The 19,342-nt window shown below is 45.3% G+C and overlaps 1 protein-coding gene across 3 annotated transcripts in view; it reads left to right on the forward strand.

Moving 5' to 3' along the window:
- Positions 1 to 19,046, forward strand: part of LOC121280770 — a 44,230-nt gene extending 25,184 nt beyond the window's left edge. The window contains exons 10-16 of one of the 3 annotated variants that reach the window (XM_041192946.1): positions 567 to 709; positions 3,374 to 3,553; positions 4,555 to 4,653; positions 6,960 to 7,202; positions 10,171 to 10,377; positions 12,968 to 13,289; positions 18,606 to 19,046. In XM_041192946.1, the coding sequence (XP_041048880.1) occupies positions 567 to 709; positions 3,374 to 3,553; positions 4,555 to 4,653; positions 6,960 to 7,202; positions 10,171 to 10,377; positions 12,968 to 13,289; positions 18,606 to 18,646 (1,235 nt within the window). In that variant the 3' untranslated portion in view covers positions 18,647 to 19,046. The remainder of the gene's footprint in view (positions 1 to 566; positions 710 to 3,373; positions 3,554 to 4,554; positions 4,654 to 6,959; positions 7,203 to 10,170; positions 10,378 to 12,967; positions 13,290 to 18,605) is intronic. The other 2 variants (XM_041192947.1, XM_041192949.1) reach the window with 2 other exon arrangements.
- The last annotated feature ends 296 nt before the right edge of the window (positions 19,047 to 19,342 follow it).

Genomic DNA, 19,342 nt, shown 5'->3' on the forward strand with positions numbered 1-19,342 from the left:
GCTAACACTTTGATCCAACCTTTGGTCATCTGACCAATTTCTCCTTATGTGGCTCGGTGTCATGTTTAGCTTAGTGATGCTCTTGTGAAGCACCTTGGGATATTTTATTGTGTTAGAGACACAATATAAATGTACGTTGTTAGTATTAATTTTCAAACCTCGCCCTTTCACAGAATATTTCTCTCTCAACTAACTCAGCAGTTTCTTCATGACCCATATTCCCCCTGTTTGTTCCCTCTGTCAGTTGTCCAAGCCTTTGTGTCTGCCCATTGTACACAATAGAAACTCTTGTGGCGTTACATTGTACGGAGCCATGGACCCTGCTTTAAAAGTTTAGGAGGCAGTTGTCTTGTCACCTGCATTTTCTACATTTTAGTAAGAAGAGAGCTTTATTGCTCACTGAAATATTATTTCCATAATTTTTTTTTGTTTGTTTTTACTGTAGTCTTCTGCGGGCGCAGGCTGTGTCCCTGTGTTCTGCTCACCAGGACATGTTGAAACAGTTTGTCGCGCTCTTACGTTACCGCGTTCGTACAGATTTCTAAAATGTCTTTCCTCCCCCTCAGGCGGCTCGCATTCAAACTGCTACAGGTTCATCAGCTGGGTGACAGGCTGCAGCCACAGCACCATCAGCCGAGTCAGCGAGCAGATGAGGAGGACAGGAGGCGATCGTGAGCCCCCTCCCCACGGGCTGAAGAAGTGGTGGAAGGCAGGTGAAGTTTTGTTGCTGATGTGCAGGTCAAGGCCGGGAGGGTGGGGGTGGGGATGGGGATAACCATCCTGTCTTGCATGGTTTGCATCAGCCATCAAGAGCATGAGCTAAGGAGAATGACGAGCATTAACTACAAATCAGCCGGTGCATCGAGCCTGCCCTAGGCTGCAGCACCATGACTAGACACTTCCTACTCCCCCCTACCCCCTCCATCTCCTGTGACCCCACTCGTCCACAGCCACGTTATATCCTGGGAGCGGTAAAACGTAGAAGATGACCCGGGTCCAGTAAGGGGAGTAAAAAAAACACTGGAAAATTACTCTCTCCAAATCCCTCAGGCGAATGAAGCAAGTGCAGGAGGTCATATGCACCCAGTGCTGGTTATCTGTTCATCAGCTCGACACCAAGTACAGGCTGGGCGCCAAATTCATAGAATCAGAGAATGGTTATACTACAGAAGGAGGCCATTCAGCTCATTAGGTCTGTGCCAGCTCTCTGCAAGATCATCTCAGCTAGTCCCGTAGCCCTGACACTTTTTTGTCTCTTTAGATAATTATCCAATTCTCTTTTGAAAGCCGCAGTTGGATTTGCCTCTGCTGCACTCTCAGGCAGTGAATTCCAAATCCCTCCTCATGTTGCCTCTGCTTCTTTTGCCAGCCACCTTTAAATTGTGTCCTCTGGTTCTCGAGCTTTCCACCAGTGGAAACAATTTCTCCCTTTCTACTCTGTCCAAATCCCGCTTGAGCCCAAAAAGATCTCCCCCTCCCTCTGGAGGCAAAGTTTGCTCACGCTACTAGGAATGAGTTTTGTCTCTTGTGTACACTGTAGAACTCTTGCAAACCAGCAGCCGGAGGTGATTTTTATCTTATCAAACTGAGCTGGGGATTCAAACTCCAGTCTCACACTATCCTAACTGTTAATGTTGCAATCCTGTCACAATGCAGTGCATGCTCCAGTTGTGCACCTGTTACTAATTGGAGAAAGGTTAGGGCATTATTCTTAAGTATATATAAGAACTGGTTTCCCTCTGTGGGTGGGGGAAGGAAAAGAGAGCCTGTGCCCGTGCTCTCTGGGTTTTGTGAATAAACCTATGGTAAAAGGAAACTCTGGCTCCAGATTCCTCCTTTCCTCAGTGAATGAGCAGCGAGTTATAACACTGTTGTCCAGTGGAAAATCACTGAGTGGATGGTTACATCAACATCGTATTAGCCACATATGGACTAATAATAATAGAAAAGGCCTTACTTAAGCCCACACAATACGAATAAATGTACTTCACATGTGTGTATTTACTGAACAAACATCGAAAGTCATTCAGTGACCAAGAAAGGAAACTGTTCATAATAATTTAAAACACTTGCATGTTCTCTTTCTCTTCCTACCGATGAAAGCAGAAAAGGTTAAAGTTCACATGCACGTACCTTCCAAATATGAGTATCGAGATTATACACCCAACTACAGTCTCATTAATTTAAATTTACTATATATTTTTTACTTAGCCACATTTGGATTCCTAATCAGCCCACATGTGGCTGGTGGCTAATGTATTGGACAGTACTCACCTTGGGCCATTGTACCATCCAGTCCCCTGCTACTCTCTCCTACGAATTCACTGCTTGTGTTGCTTCTGTTCTAGCCTCTTGCGCATCCCTGCTTTTCTAAAGACCACTACTGGTAGCTGCACGTTCAGCTGTCTACGCCCTAAACTCTAAAATTCCCACTCTAGACTTCTCTGCCACTCTGGACTTCTCTGCCACTCTGGACTTTTCTGCCACTCTGGACTTTTCTGCCACTCTGGACTTTTCTGCCACTCTGGACTTCTCTGCCACTCTGGACTTCTCTGCCAGTCTAGGCTTCTCTGCCTCTCTCACTCTCCCTCCTTCTCTTGAGACGCTCCTTAAAACCCACCTCTTTGCCCAAGCGTAGGGTCACCAGTCCTAATACTTGGCTTGATGTCAGATTTTTTCTGTTAAAGCTCCTGTAAAGCACCTTGGAATGCTTTACTACATTAAAGGGTTATGTATATGTGTAAGCTGTTGTTGCGTGTCCTCCCATTTTCTACACATGAGAGCTCGTGAGCGAACTACTGTCCTACATTGCAACGCAGTATTACTGCGCTCAGGAGTATTTACTTGTTTGTAAAGTGCTTAGGGAAAGATTCTATATAAGTGCCTCTTTCTGTTTCGATTTTTGTCCTTTTTCTACAACCTCCTGATTCAGAGACAAGAGTTGTCCACGGTTCGCTGGTGAATGTAAGTTTTGTTTTAAATGTACAAGATTGTGATGGGATTAGGAAGGAAACTGCAGAAACCCACTCCACGACACTGCCTAGTGGCTGGAGCTTGTAATGACACCGTGACGATCAATGCAGCAGAATTGAATGAGAGATGGTGACATAGCAATTTACAATGGTAAATGCTGACTTGGTGCAGGGAGAAGCAGACAAACGGGTGTTCCATTAATATTTGCAACTAAGCATATTTAAAAACCTGCTTTTGATTGAGACTGTCAATTTAATTAAGGGCAGGAGCAAAATTGATTAGCGCATGAGGTTCATCTCCCGAAGGGACACCTGTTTCAGTCAAATGAATTGCAGGCTGTTCCCCGCAGCGTTGACTCTCGTGTATTTTTGAATCATTTTGGGTTTTTTTTTGTTTGTAGGAGAAAACAAAGACGCAGGGAGTGACCGTCTCTAAGCATAAGAGCACGGGTATGAACACAGCGAAACTCTTAAATGCTGCTTCATCTGCTGTAAGTGCAGGAGCTACCTTCCGAGAAGCCATCGCAGTCTCTGTGAGCAACAGTTCACTGTCGGCGGAGCTCTCCTCTCTCCCGGCCACTGTAAGTTCCTTTATTTTGTTTTTATTATTTTGTAGGATGTGAGTGTCGCTGGCTGGGCCAGTGTTTGTTGTTCATCCCTAATTGCCCTTGGGAGGTACTGGTGAGCTGCCTTCTTGAACCGCTGCTGTCCATGTGATGTAGGTACACCCACAGTGCTGTTAGAGAGCGAGTTCCAGGATTTTGACCCAGCGATGGTGAAGGAATGGCGATATGTTTCCAAGTCAGGATGGTGAGTGGCTTGGAGGGTGTGGTGTTCCCATGTGTCTGCTGCCCTTGTCCTTCAAGGTGGTAGAGGTCACGGGTTTGGAAGGTGCTGTCGAAGGAACCTCGGTACGTTGCTGCAGTGCTTCTTGTAGATGTTGGTGGAGGGACTGAATGTTTAAGATGGTGGATGGGGGGGGGGGGGCAATCAAATGGGCTGCTTTGTCCTGGATGGTGGCAAGCTTCTTGAGTGTTGTGGGAGCTGCACTCATCCAGGCCAGTGGAGAGTATTCCATCACACACCTGACTTGTGCCTTGTGGATGGTGGACAAGCTTTGGGGAGTCAGGAGGCGAGTTATTCCCAGCCTCTGACCTGCTCTTGTAACCGCAGTGTTTATCCATCGCCCTTTCTTTGAGGCCCTGTTAAGCACCAATCAAGCTGTGAACATAAAGAAAGACTTGCATTTATCCAGCACATTTGATAAACAGAGAACGTGCCAAAATCCAAGAGGAAGCTAGATAAATATGAGGTAGAAAGGAATAGAAGGATATGTTGTTTTACTATGTTAAGGGCTATATATAAATGCAAGATGTCCTTCCATTTTCTAATCATGAGCACAGTATTAACACCAGCAAGGACTGGTTGGGCCAATGGGCCTGTTTCTGTGGTGTTTTCAATGTCATCCCATGATTACTGCATGCAATGAAAGAAACTTTTATCTGTTTTTGTGTGCATTTCTGCAAATGCTTATGTTCTGTGTTCTCTTTTAATTTGTCTTTTCTTTCCTCCTTTAAACCAGGTTCAGCTGCAGGTCCAGCAACAGCAGATCGAAGCCCTAAAGAAACAAGTTCAGGTCTTACAGGAACAGCAGCAGCAACACAGCTACAAGCAGCTGCAGGTAGCCCCAAAAGCCCTCTCCTGGGAGGCAGTGTTAGGAAGCAAGGGATTGGGTTAGATGGGGCGCTGTGTCAACCAGGGTGCTGGTGGGGTACACTGCAGTGGTGAAGGGCCCAGTCAACCTGTGGCACCACCTAATGGCCAGTGGCAGTTTTTTGGGGTGCATCCTGCTGAACTGGCTCAACCAGCTGTGCATTGATGAGGCGGAGAACCAAAAGAGGGTAAAAGGACACGCCCACGCTGCTTTACTGTGGCAAACTTAAAATCTATAGAAAAGCTTTTCTCGTTCATCTATTGGATATGAGTGAAGTCAATGGAACCAAACTTCACGCTAGATGAATAACGGGCATCCGATGCGCTGTCGGCAGTTTTGCACCCAAGGCTAATTTCTATCCCATGTTCTTGTCCGCAGAATAGTTTATACCATATTGGCCTTTTTCTTCCCTTTTCCTTGTCTGTCTGCTCTTAATGTGTGGGGGTTTCTCAGAGATCGTTTCCCTTCACGGTTACACTGAAAGATTTAAATGAGGGTGTGGGTAGATTGGAAAGACGTGAAGACACTCAAGCGGAGCATAAATACCGGCATGGACAGATGGGGCCAAATGGCCTGTTTGTGTGCCTTATATCCTGTGTAATCCTATCTTGTTATTCCGCAAATTACAATCCAGGAATCACCATTGGCAATATCACAAGCACCAATGATGGTTCCTTTAGTGCTGGCATTAACCCATTTTTTTTTAAATAGCTTAATGCTTCTCCTGATCTAGTGACACAGACACTGAAAATGTTCGCCCGCTCATATCGGCAACTGGGACCCCCGGGTTTGACACTATAGAAAGTCCAAACTGAGCAGTGCGGTGTATTGCACTGTCTGATCTGTGCCACAAGAGGGCCCTCATTTACAGAGCTTACCAGGTCGTCAAGAGACAGGGACCAGCCACTGCAACAACAACTTGCACTTTCCATAGTAAAATATCCCAAGATGCTTCACAGAAGTGTAATCAGACAAGGTTTGACACTGAGCCAGATAAGGAGATATTTGGACAAGTGACCAAAAGCTTGATCAAAGATGTAGATTTTAAGGAGCATCTTACAGGAGAAGAATGAGGTAGAATGTTGGAGAGGTTTAGGGAGAGAATTCCAGAGCTTAGGAACTTGGGAGCTGAAGACACGGCTGCCTGTGGTGGGGTGATTAAAAACCTGGGATGTGCAAGAGGCCAGGGTTGGTTGAGCACAGAGATCTCTAAGGGTTGTAGAGCTGGTGGAGGTTCCAGAGATAGGGAGAGGTGACTGCAGTACAGCACTGTGCGGCTTCTAATTGTCGGGTCTACATATCTGGGCAAGTGGCTTCAAACCACCTTGGCTGCAGTGTAAGGACAACTGCAACTTTACTCACTAGGCAGGACTGAAGAGCTTGTTTTGAATGGAATAGGAACAGGAGAAGGTCATTCAAGCGCCTGCTGCAGTTATGACACTCATGGCTTATCTTTACCAGCTTTTTTCCGTATCTCTTGATTTGTTTTTATTCATTTATGGGATGTGGGCTTCGCTGGCTGGGCCAGCATTTATTGCTCGTCCCTAGCTGCCCTTGAGAAGGTGGTGGTGAGCTGCCTTCTTGAACCGCTGCAGTCCCCATGGTGTAGGTGCACCCACAGTGCTGTTAGGGAGGGAGTTCCAGGATTTTGACCCAGCGACAGTAAAGGAAAGGAGGTATAGTTCCACTTGCCAAACAAGCTATCAATCTCAACCATTGATGGCTCCTGGGGAGAGAGAGTTCCAGACTTCCACTATACATTCATGTGGAGAAATGCCTCTTCATTTTACTCCTGAATGACCTAGCTCCAATTTTAAGATGTGCTTTCTTGTTCTGGATGCTCCCCACCAGAGGAAATAGCATCTCAGTATCTAACCTATCAAATTCCTCAGTCATTTTGGGAGGATCACCGTTCATCCTTCCAAACAGAAATAATAGTCAACTGCTCCTTTCCAATTTGACCCATGAAACCCTGGTATCAGCCGGTACCCCTAAACAATACCTAACCTCACAAATTATTTGCCTGATGCTTTCATGTAGGTTTCTCCATTATAAAAGGTGAGTTTATCTTTTGTGGTACAGAATACTGCAGATTTCTCCTCTCTGCCTCTCTACCAAATGATGGGGTCGTTATCACGCTTTTGCCTTTGTACATAAACTGCCTTCCACATTTCCTGTGTTACAACAGTGGCTGCACTTTAGACAGTACTATTTAGAACAACCTGAGGTTGTGAAAGGCGCTATACAAATGCACATTCTTCCCTGTTCCTCAGCAAGAAGCCGCAAGGGCCCAGCCCCATCCTCAGCATCTGCAGGTCCTTGGAATGTCACATGGCCTCAGCCCTCAGCCACTATCCGTGCATCAGCCGAGCAGTGTCATAACCAAACGGCAACCAGTGGGATTGCAGGCCAAAGCAGTGCAGCAACAGTGCCAGAAGCCTAGCCATTGCCAAGTGATATCTGCCATACAATCCATAGGTATCCTCCAGGATGTACTTCAACGGAATGATGTTCAGGTAAACTCTGGGTTTTATTTGGGTCATTTCATACGAATGTTCGTTCCCATCTCACCCTCGCACGCTGCCCCACATTTCCTCAACTGACAAGAATCGGCCAGCAATTGTTTGCCGGTTTCTGACAGTCGCACTCTGTAACCTAGCATTGCCAGCGGTAGTTGGGTAGGGAGCACTCTTGCCTCTGAGTCAGAAGGTTCAAGTTCCATTCCACTGGATCTAGGCTGGCGCTTGAGTGCCACGCAAAGGGAGTGGTGCACTGTCGGAAGTGCTGTCTTTCGGATGAAAAGCTAAACTGAGGCGCTGTGTGCCCTCACAGGTGACGCTGCTTGAGGAAGAATAGGGGAGTTCCCCCCAGTGTCTTGGCCAGTATTTATCCCTCAGTCATCTAATATGGTCAGTATTCTATTGTTTGTTTGTTGTTTGCTGTATGCTGCTGGTGGCTGCACTTCAGAAGTCCTTATTGGTAATAAAGCACTTTGAGACACCCTGAGGTCATGAAAGTTGTTATAGAAATGTTTCCATGGATACTGGATGGGAGAGGCTTGCGATGGCTTGCCTCTGATTTCTGTTCCCTCACTTCCACTTGGCACCTTCCTCCTGAGCAGGCCATGGTTTGGAACTTGTCAAGAAGGGCGTTGTAAACTTGGACGTGTTTTCTCCCACTGGAATGTACCGCCTGAAAGGGGAGATGAAAGTAATTCCCAGTAACTTTCAAATGGGAATTGGGATCAACACTCGTAAAGGAAAAGGCTGTGAAGAATGGGCAGGGGAGTGCGACTAAGTGAACAGCTCTTTCAAAGAGTCGGCACAGGCACGATGGGCCTGGTGACCTCCTTCTGCACCGTAAGATCCTACGACCCACTTAGTGGCAAGCTGCATTGATAGGACAGTCTGCCGTGCCCTGGCGTTGATTTGTTAAAGCCACACAGAAACGTGCACAAAATAACATTGCAAATGGTGTGCGCATCTGCTCTCTGTTCGCAAGCTGCCTCCTGTTGTTGCAGTTTTGCTTGCGCCTTTATGTCAATGTGTGTCATTGAGGCTCGGAGAAGTGGTCAGTTACAATGGGAACTGCCTGTGTGAACAGGTCCACATCGTGTAGGCAGCGCAGCACTTGCTGCCACTTCCTGCTCACCGCTTGTTCTCAGGTGTGGTGAAAAGGGGCACCGGGAGCCTCCCATACTTTACGAATCGTTCAGATGGGGGCTCTTGTGGCACAAATTTTCATCTCATTTAAACCCCCTGGGTTTGTTTTCAGTTCCCAGCTGCCTGCCCTCCCTTCTCCATATTCCTTTCCCAGAGGTGATTTGGGGGGAGGGGGGGGCGGGGGGGATCACATCACATCCATTATACCTCATCCAACATAACTGTGTAGTGTAAAATAAGTTTTATAAAATGTTTGAAAGCTTGCTAGGAGAAGCGGGTGTTTTTTTTTTGTCCTGAAGTAGTTTAGAAAGCGATGGGTTCATGTCCCACCCCAGGGTCTTTAGCACAAAATCTAGGCCAATATCTTCGTGCAGTAGTGAGGGGTGCTGCACTGTTGGAGGTGCATCTTTCAGATGAGACATTAAACCGAGGACCCGTCTGCCCTCTCAGGTGGAATGCAACAGATCAGGGATGTTCTCCACCAGTGTCCTGGCTAAAGTATATCCTTCAGTTAGCACCACTAAAAACCAATGATCTGGCTATTTCTGCATTGCCTTTTGTGGGATCCTGCTGTGTGAAAATTGTTGCTGCACTTCAGCAGTGCCTATACAGTAATAACTTTCATTTATATAAGGCCTTTAGCATAATAAAATGCTTCAAGGTGTTTTACAGGAGCATTATGAAACAAAATATACATGAAAAGTAAGGACCTCATTGGTCGTAAAGCGTTCTGGGTTATGTCCTGAGGTTGTGAAAGGTGCTACAGAAATGCAAGCTCATTCATTCCATTGAAAGCTCCTTTCAAGTCTTTGAATTATCTTGGCACTGAATAGAGAGGCACCATTTGACACCTCGACCACTCCTGGAGATCTTGTTTTAGAATTATAGCAGCAAGTCAGAAGTTGCAGGCCTCTCAGCACAAAGGGGGTAGCAGCTGACAGTCACTGTCCGTTGCTGTGTAGAGGAACTCCTATTTGTTTGCCTAGTGTCTCCGATGCCTCCGGGGTCTCTGTGAATGGCTCATGTCTCTGTGAATGGCTCTGATATTTATAGCAGACTGGGGATTGACACAGTCTTTACTGTACTTTAAACCATAAGTTATGACGTGTTCCCTTATTCCCAGATGTGCTCACTTCCCGCTGTTCTGTTTGCACTTATTGTTTACCTTTAGAAGTTTTCATTTTTGAACTGCTGAATTAGATGTTAAGTCCAGGCTTGCTACACAATAAGTGAACTGTTAAAGTTTAAGTGTTGTGGGCTCCTTCATGTGCTTCAGTGGGGAAATGAATCAATGCTGTGGTACTGAGCTTCTTAAAAAGTCCTGGCATTTATATAAGAAAGAGAGACTTAGATACCCCTATAGCACTTTTCACAACCTCGTGACATCACATCACTTTTAGAACAATGGTCAGGACACTGCTCTTCTTAGAAATAGTGGTGGTGGAATCTTTAATGCCCACTGAGAGGGCCTCCGTTTAAGATTTAATCCAAGGTAGCATCTCTGACAGTGCAGCATTCCCTTGGTGCTGTACTGGAGTGTCAGCCTGGATTTTGTGCTCAAGCCTCTGGAGTGCAACCTAAGCCCACACCTTTCTGACTTGAGTTGGGAGTGCTCCCGCAGAGCCATGGTTGGTACAATTATTATAGTATCAGAGTCTGAGTCTGTATCTGCTGTGCTACTCCTGATTATTTACGGAGTCAGCCAGCGGGAGCTGGTATCTCACAGGGACTAAATAAACCCTCAAGATTTTCACTTATTTTCTTTCTTGCTCCCAAAACAATAAAAGGGAAAAATAAATGGTTCTGTTTTTTTTAAATTTAGGTTGTTGTTCAAACCATGGATCTGCCTTCTGGTGTAACACTACAGAATGTCGGAAACCTGAGACCACAATCTCAGGCAGCCTTGTTGCACAGCGTTCCCTCACAACCTATCAGCGGCTATAGCAATGAACAGTGCGCAGCCCCTCCCAACCTCCGGAACGTAACGGTTCAGGATTCAACTTCTCAACCTGTCAGCCAAGGACCTCTGGTGAGTTTTTGTTGTAGTGTTGGGGGGTTGAATTTAACAGTGTAACCAGGGCCTAATATCTAGTCGGCAGACAGATGTATCTTCTAACATCTCCCACCTCCTATTTTACTGGTTGCATTCATTTCAAACAGGCTGAGGTCTCCAGTAAAATGTTAGACATTTGGCCACCGACAGTCATTTCTGTCTTTACGTCTTCATATGTCTGTAGGGCTAAGCTGGTAATATGCTACGAAGGAGTATTTGTTGTCAATTTGCTGTTGTGTTGATATTAAAGCAGTAAGGTCACAGTACAGTTTAAATCCAGTTTTCTCCTCCGCAGCTTCCCATTCGTAAGAGTGAGCTGATTCAAACCTCTGCTGTCTGTAGCCTAACTTGCTCTAAATACTCTTCTCCAACCGCCTCTGTGCTCGCTGACCTAAGCTAAAAATTCTCATCCTCATGTTACAATCCCTCCATGGCCTCACCTCTCCCTATCTCTAACCTCCTCTGGTCCTACAACACCCTGAGAAATCCAGCCTCTTGTGCATCACCCTCTTCACTCGCTCCGCAATCAGCAGCCGTGCCTTCAGCAGCCTAGGCCCTAAGCTGCAGAATTCCTTCTTAAAAGCCTCTCTTCCTATAAAATGCTGCTTAAAATCTAATCTCTTTGATCAAGTTTTTGATCACTTCTCTGAATATCTCCTTATTTGGGTTGTTGTCAAATTTATGCATGATTTACGCTTCTCTGTTGGGCCTGGGTCCTATTGTTGTTACCCAGCATACCGTGATCAGTGACAGGGGAGATCTTCAATTGATCGCTCTTTTCGGTTGCTTTTTAATACACCGACCCGTATGAATCTCATTTTCATCAGCATGGGCTGGAGGCACTGCTCAGCAACAGTTGAAGCACTGGAATATCTACACTAGCCAGCCAACTTATACCTGTCCATTCAGAGGTATATTGCCCACTGACTGCTTCACAGTCAGCAGCTTGTGGTAGATTGTGAGGCTGCTTTGTAACCAAATACAGCAAAATGCCGATGAGTTGAATCCCAGGGAATCCGCCCACAAGTTCGAGTTAAGCGGAACTTTGTGATATTCGAGGAGGCCCCACTCCCACATGAATGCTTCTCTGTGCAACCTGATATGCCTACGGAAGCAGTCTGTGTCAAAAACAACAGATTCAAAGGCCAAATGAAAACACAGTAAAAAAGTAAATGGGTGAACAAGTCTTTATTTAGTTTGTTCACACCTGATCATGGCCTGACCTTGTAAAGGTCGGCGCTTTGCATTGTAAAATGTCGGGAGTTAGCTCCAGAAAAACTCTGTAATCCATTTCTGCTTAGCATTAGCACTGTCTTCAGACGTGCGCGATACAGTCAATGCACTCGAACGTGTTTTTGGTGTTATTGTGCTGCGGTGTGAAATCCTGGAGCATCTCTACATCAACTGACCCAGGATGGTCGCCTTGTGCTTCATGATGGTGGACAAACTGAGTGGTGGGATCTCCCATTCCTTTTGCAATGTCCGCTTTCCACTTCACGCCACGGTTTTCCATTTGCTGTATCAACTTCACCTTCTCTCCAATTGACAATACTTCTAACTTTCCCAATTTAGCCATACTCACATACTTGCACGCTCTTCCACAGCGAGATCTCAATGTCAAATGATGACTTTCCCAGCGCTCCAAGATTTCGTGCTCTCCTGTGGTCTAACTCCGCTGTGATTGTCAAATGACCACGTCAACCAATCTTAAGATAAGTTTGGCTAACCTGGAGTCACTAGTGCTGAAATTTCAGCTTATCCCAGGCAACGTTCTATGGAATTTGCTATTCTACTGGTTGGGAATGGTTGACAACCTTCGGCTAAACCAGAATTTCATGTCATCCGAGTTTGACTCATCATGATTTCACTGTGTCTAACGTTCCAGATCCTCTCAGGGCGGGGGATAAAAAGTAGAGAAATAGCCCAACCATTTATAGTGGAGAGTCTCATGGAAAGACTTGCGTTTATATAGCACCTTTTCAGGACATCAGGATGCCCCAAAGTATTTAAAGGACAATGAAGTGTAGTCACTGTGGGAAATGTGGCAGCCAATTTGCATGCAGCAAACTCCCACAGTGATGTGATAATGACTAGATAATCTGTTTCTCGTGATGACAATTGAGTGATAAATATTGGCTCGGACACTGGGGAGAACTCGCCTGCTCTTCTTTGAAATGATAGATTATTAAATAGGAGCTTAGAAATTGCTAAGTTAAAAAAGACCATGGATCTAGTTTGTTTTCTAACATCTCAGTTGACACATGATCCAGTGATAATGGAGTTATTGACTAATAGGCACTAATCACAGTGATCAATCTCTATCAATGAACATACAACAGACCCAGACATGAGGTGAGGAAAACAGCCCATTGGGGGAGAGCTTTGGGAACCGTAGACCCAGTCAAACCGGTTCCTCCCAAGCTATACTACACTCACGTCATGTCTCAGAATACTGAATACGGTGGTGGTGGTGAATATATCTGAGTATTGAGACTGCAGTATGGTTTTAGCAGATTGTTCCTTTAATTGCATCCTTTAAAGAACATTATTGGATCTTTTAATCCAGGCTGTTCAGAGGCAAAGCTGTCAACTACAGCAGAGGAAGCAGCCCCAGCAGATTGGTTCTCTGCAGCAGGTAGAGTCTGGGACCCTTGAAGGCTTGGTAACTAGCTGTAACCAGTTGGAGGCACAGCAAGAGGCCATGGCACATCTCCAGCATCTTCCTGTTCAGGTGGACTCTTTGACTCAGTGCCGCAGCAGAGAAGAGCAGCCCTGGAAACAGCCAGCTCCTTCAAACTTTCAGCAAGCTCCACAGGTGACCACAGTAACTGGGGATTGTCAGACACGTACCAACAGCGCCAGTGCACAGACAGGTTGTATCACCACGGGTTAGTACAGTGTTGTATGAAGTAACCTGGTGATACTACCAGTCACTTCTAGAATACTTGAAACTATAAAATGTACAATTAAGATGATGAATCTAACAAAATCGGGCTTTAAGAGAGACGAAGTTAAGTCATTGTGTGTGCATGCTTGTATGAGTGTGTGTGTTCCTCCATGTGAGTGGGTGTAAATGTACTATATCAATAACATCACAGCTGAAGTTGCTTCTTACACATAACTGGGGAACGGAGGAGGGGAGAGATGGTTGGAGCAGGGTGGGGATGAGAATGAGACAGGGGGTGGGGGCAGTTCAGGATAGCGTAGGGCAAAAGGAAAGAGCGGGGAGGGGTAGGATGGGGCACGGGAGTGGGGACAAGGTGGCTGAGGAGGAGTATGTGGATCATGGGAAAGGAGGAGAGGATTGTCAGTATGAGTGTGCATGAATTAACAGAAAGGACCCTCTGTACCATCACTTCATGCTAAAAAAGACAGCACTGGCATCTGTAACACCCCAAATCTTGAAGAAAGTATTCTTCTTTTCCTGAGTTTTGGCCAGCTGTTGCCACTTAGCAAACAATGAGATAATGATTCTGGTCACATAAATGACTAGCTATAAGCAACGGTGCCCATCAGAAGCTACACACATGTAGAGGGCTCCAACCTCCAGACAGTCTTTATTCTGATTCTTTCTCCCTGAGGTGATGGATGTTAATCACCTTCCAGGAGCTCTCACTTTCAGAGAGTTGATCTGATATTTGGTATTGGAGAAAGAGGAAACAAACAGTTCCGGTTTCATTATTTTAAATGCTTTTTAATGTTAAGGGCTCTTAGCCAGGTGCCGTATGTGCGAGATTGACCTCCCCGCAGGCAATAAGAGCTGCAAACTGAGTGAAGGAACAACAGGTAAGATGTTCATTAAGCGGGGGAACTTGAAGTAGTTACTTAAAGCCATAAAACCTTTGCAATTGTTGTACTTGAAAGTGTTTGTCACTTACTATGAGTTGAATTTGGAACTCTTATCTCTCAGCTACATAGGTTCTAATCTCTGGAATTCTCTCCCTAAATCTTTCCACCTCTTTCTCCTCCTTTAGGACTCTCCTTAAAACTTACTACTTTGACTAAGCTTTCAGTCACCTGTCCTAATATCTTCCCCTTTGGCTGTATCAATTTTTGTCTGATTATGCTCCCGTGAAGCACCTTGGGTCATTTTATTATGTCAAGCAACAACTAATTGTATTTATATTGTAGCTGTAAGACATAAGCCTAGCATGTCTCTTGCTGTACTTACTGCCCAGTTACTGTAAAGTCCTTAATGCTCTCCAGCCTTGGCACAGTGGGTAGCACTCCCAGCTCTGTGTCAGCAGCTTGTGGGAGGTACCATGTTGCTGATGCAAAATTAAATTGAAGCCGCTCTTGTCCTTTCAGTTGGACGTAGAAGACCCTACGGCCACTACTTCGAAGAAGGTAATACGGGGGAGTTCTCCCAATATCAATCCCTCAATGTCACTTGCAAAAACAGATAATTAATCTCACAGGATTGAACAAGATAGCAATCAGGAGTAGCATCCCTAGTCTAGTGTGCCATTGTAGCAACTCAATCAACTCTGCATAACACGTCACAAATGGGGAGTGAGAAGAATTGCCAGCTAGTTCTTTTATTTTGCTGATGTTGGTTGAGGGAAGAATGTTCCTGGGACAACTCCGAGGCATTGTCATGGGATCATTCATATTTACCAATAGGTTCAAAATCTCATCTGTACCAAAATTCTACAAGGTAAATGGCCACCATGTCAACTTGATAATGGTATTCTCAAATATTTATTTGTTAGAACTGAAGCCAAAGCAGAAAAGATGAAGTTCCCTGCACGCTAGGTGCTGCTGCATGGTACAGCATCGATATTACTTCAAGACTGTGGCCCTCTCCTTCACTCCTTTTTTTAATCTGGTTCATTTTAAAATTGAAGATTCAATGGTCAGATTTCTTTGAGAGTCAGGCCAACACCACTAACAGCTGGGATTTAACGTTCCTCTGTCAACTGAGGGGAAAGAACAGGTTGATTATTGTAAAAGAGGACGTTGCACTTGCACCCAAAATGCAGATGAAAGTTGTAGCATGTTTTGAGGTCAGAGTGCAGGGTCCATGAGTCTCTAAAAGGGAGGTGCACTTTTTGAAGACATTTCTCCCCTGCTCTACACAAGACTTCATCAGCAGATGGCTGGTTGATCTCCCTCATGCTAAATGCGCTCTTCAATGTGGAATTGAGGCATGGACGCAAAGCAGGTGACACGTGTGTGTGTGCGCGCGCGCGTGCGTGTGCAAGTGCAAAATCTCAGGGAAAGACAGCAGAGGGCTCAAATGTGGTTTCCTCATACAGTTGAATATCCCACTCATAAGTGAAGATGGACGAGGTACTGAAAGCAGCTGGTGCCTTTTGGAATCAAATCCCCGTAGAGTCAGAGGAGGGAGAAAAATTGCTGAGGGGCATGCGGGGCAGTGACTGGACAGGGGGTGGAGGGGTAGGGGAATGGTCACTGCTTCAGTAACTTGTCCCTTTATATCGGCAGGTGGTTTAGTCTGTGCTTTAGCTTTGTACACAATGGCCCATTGAATACCTTGGTACAAAGAGACAGTGTGAGCTGGAGCTAAAGTATTCACAAACTCACAGCATTGCAAGTGTGGCCAAGGTACAGTTACTACAAAAGACTTTAGATTTCAGCACCTTGTGTATGAAGGTTTAATATTAACTCATGGTACGACACAGAGGGAGGTTATTCAGCCCATTGTGCATGTGTCAGCTTTTTGAAATTGCTACTCAGGCCCACTACCCTGCACTTTCCCCATAGCCTTGCAGGTTTTCTCCCTTCAAGCTTGTATTCAATTTCTATTTGAAAGTTACTATTGAATCTGCTTCCAGCATCCTTTCAGGCCATGCATTCTAGATCATAACAACTGGTTCTGGGCGCTAAAGTGGCAGATGGATTTTAACATAGAGAAGTGTGAGGTCATATGTTTAGGGAGGTCAAACAGTTACAGGGATTACACAGTAAATGGGAATATACTAAGAGGGGTAGATGAAGTGAGAGATCTTGGCGTACAAGTACACAGACCCCTGAAGACAGCAGTTCAAGTAGACAAGGTTGTAAAGAAGGCTTATGGAATGCTCTCCTTCATTGGCAGAGGTATAGAATATAAAAGTAAGGATATAACATTGGAATTGTATAAAACACTGGTGAGGCCACAACTGGAGTATTGTGTGCAGTTCTGGTCACCACATTACAGGAAGGACCTAATAGCTCTGGAGAGAGTGCAGAGGAGGTTTACACGAATGTTACCAGGGTTAGAAAAGTGTAGCTACGAGGAGAGATTGTAAAGTTTGGGGTTATTTTCCTTAGAACAAAGAGGGCTGAGAGGTGACTTGATTGAGGTGTACAAAATTATGAGGGGAATAGATAGAGTGGACAGGATAAAATTGTTTCCCTTTGATGGAGAATTCTAGAACCAGGGGTCATAGATTCAAGGTAAGTGGCAGAAGGTATAGGGGGGGACATGAGGAAGAACTTTTTTATGCAGAGGGTAGTGGGTGTCTGGAATTCGCTGCCCAAGTTGGTGGTAGAGGCAGAAACTCTAAACTCTTTTAAAAAGTACCTGGATCTGCACCTTAAGTGCTGTAAGCTGCAGGGCTATGGACTGGGTGCAGGAAGGTGGGATTAGAAAGGGCAGCTGGGTGTCCTTGGGCTGGCATGGACAAGATGGGCCAAGTGGCCTCCTTCTGTGCTGTAACTTTTCTATGGTGCATATAAAAAAAATTCTGCTCATCTCCCCTCTAGTTCTTTTGCCAACTATCTTAACTCTGTGTTCTCTGGTTACTGACCCTCCTGCCAGTGGAAACAATTTCTCCTCATTTACTCTATTGAAAATCTTTTATAATTTTGAATGCACCTATCAAATATTCCTTTAATCTTCTCGGTTCTAAGGAGAACAATCCCAACTTCCCCTGTCTCTCCACATAAACTGCAATGCCTCATCACTGGTGTCATTTGAGCAAATCTCTTCTGCACCCTCTCCAATGCTTTGATATCCTTCCTAAAGTGTGGTGCCCAGAAATGGACTCCGGATTGAGACCTAATCAGTGTTTTTATAAAAAGATCCTTGCTCTTGTGCGCTACTTATATTTATAAAGCTCCAGATCCCGGGTGTTTCTCCAAACAGCCTTCTTAGCTTGTCCTGCCACCTTGTGAAGATTTCTGTATGTAGACCCCAGGTCTTTCAGTTTTTACATCCTCCTCGAAATTCTGAGCTCTGAAGAAAAGGGAGGAGGAAACGGTTTTAAGATTTAAACTTTGCAACAGTTTAACACTGGATTTGGAAGTGGAAAGTATCAGTTGATGCCTGTTTTAACCCACAATTTCTCTGCTCAAGATGTCTTTCCCTAGCTACTGACTCAATCCCTCTCCCTGGCCAAAGTCTGAGATTAAGCCAGTTTGTCAGCAACCTTGGTGTCACGTTTGGTACCGTGATGAGCTGGCAACCTCATATTCATGCCATTGCTATTATTTCCATCTCCGTCTCAACTCATGTGCTGCTGAAATCCTCGTTCATGCCTTTATCTCTAAACTTGAATATTCCAATGCACTCCTGGCTGGTCTCCCACATTTTACATCCCCCCCCCACCCTGCATAAACTTGAAGTCATCCAAAACTCAGCTGCCTGTGTTTGAACTTGCAGCAAGTCCTGTTCTCCTGTCACTCTAATGCTCACTGACCTACACTGGCTCCCAATCAAGCAACATCTCAATTTTAAAATTTTCATCCTTGTTTTCAAATCCCTCCGTGGCCCTTCCCCTCCCTTGCTCTGAAATCACCTCTAGCCCCACAATCTCCAAGATATCTGCACTCCTCTAATTCCGGCCTCTTGTGCGTCCCCATTTTAAATCGCTCCAGCATTGGTAGCCAGTGTTCAGTTGCCTAAGCCCCAAGCTCTGTAATTCCCTCCCTACGCTTTTTTCTGCTTCTCTCTCCTCCAAGACACTCCTTAAAACCTGCCTCATCGACCAAGCTTTTGATCACCTGACCTAATATCTCCTTATGTGCTTCAGTGTCACACTTTGCTTTATAATGCTCTGGTGAAGCACCTTGGGGTGCTATATTAAATTAAAGGTGCTATCTAAATATAAGTTGTTGCTGGCAATCCTCAGTTCTCGTCACAATCTGACAGTGAACTCTGTATAGAAGGAAGGCAGTTGCTGGCTATAAACAGGAGCCCAAATAGCTGCTTGTTTGACTGTAATTCCATGTGTGTGTGTATGACTTGTCTCCTCTAGGTTGCCCTGGCTCTGGAATTCTTCGATGCTGCACAATCTAACACTTGAAAGAGAAGCAGTAACCCGGCAGGACTGTTTGGACTCATCCCAGCAGAGCCTAAGGCACATCTGATCTATGTAACAGCCACAACCAGAGTGTTCTAATGCTCCGTGGTCACGTTTGGAAGATGATCGCTAGATTTCTTTTTAACGCAAGACACATTTTTAAAGAAAAAAATCTATACTTTTTTTGTGATTCAGTGGGGAGGGCTGGATTTGTTCAATAATCTCATGGTTGAACAGTGATCGCTTCGCAAATGATATCATAGTGTTGAAATTGGGCACTTTATTCTGTCTTCGCTGAATGCCACCAGCTGTTCCAGTGGGCTCACGCTGCTCTGTGAAACAATGTACAGTGTGAAGTATTTTGCTCGGTTTCATAAATTTGTTTTATGATGTCAATAGGGGGCATTTTTTAAAAAGTGTTCTTTCCCCTTCATTCTTCATCCCCATTCCTCCTCAACCCCACTGCCCCCCAGCTGAGGGCAGGTAGGCACTGCCAATACTGCTGTTTGCCACCTGAGAACTGGTGTAAGGGGGAGGTTCCAGTCCTACTGCTTCCACCCCCACCTACCCCACAAACACTCCGCCTGATCGCACTTAGCCTCCCTGCATTGGGAACTCAGCAAGAGATGATACCTGGTCCAGGGCTGCCCCCACCCTACACTCTCGCAAGGAGAGAAACCATCCAGAAAGAC

This window comes from Carcharodon carcharias, chromosome 8 (genome assembly GCF_017639515.1).
Source record: "Carcharodon carcharias isolate sCarCar2 chromosome 8, sCarCar2.pri, whole genome shotgun sequence".
Classification (NCBI taxonomy): Eukaryota; Metazoa; Chordata; class Chondrichthyes; order Lamniformes; family Lamnidae; genus Carcharodon; species Carcharodon carcharias.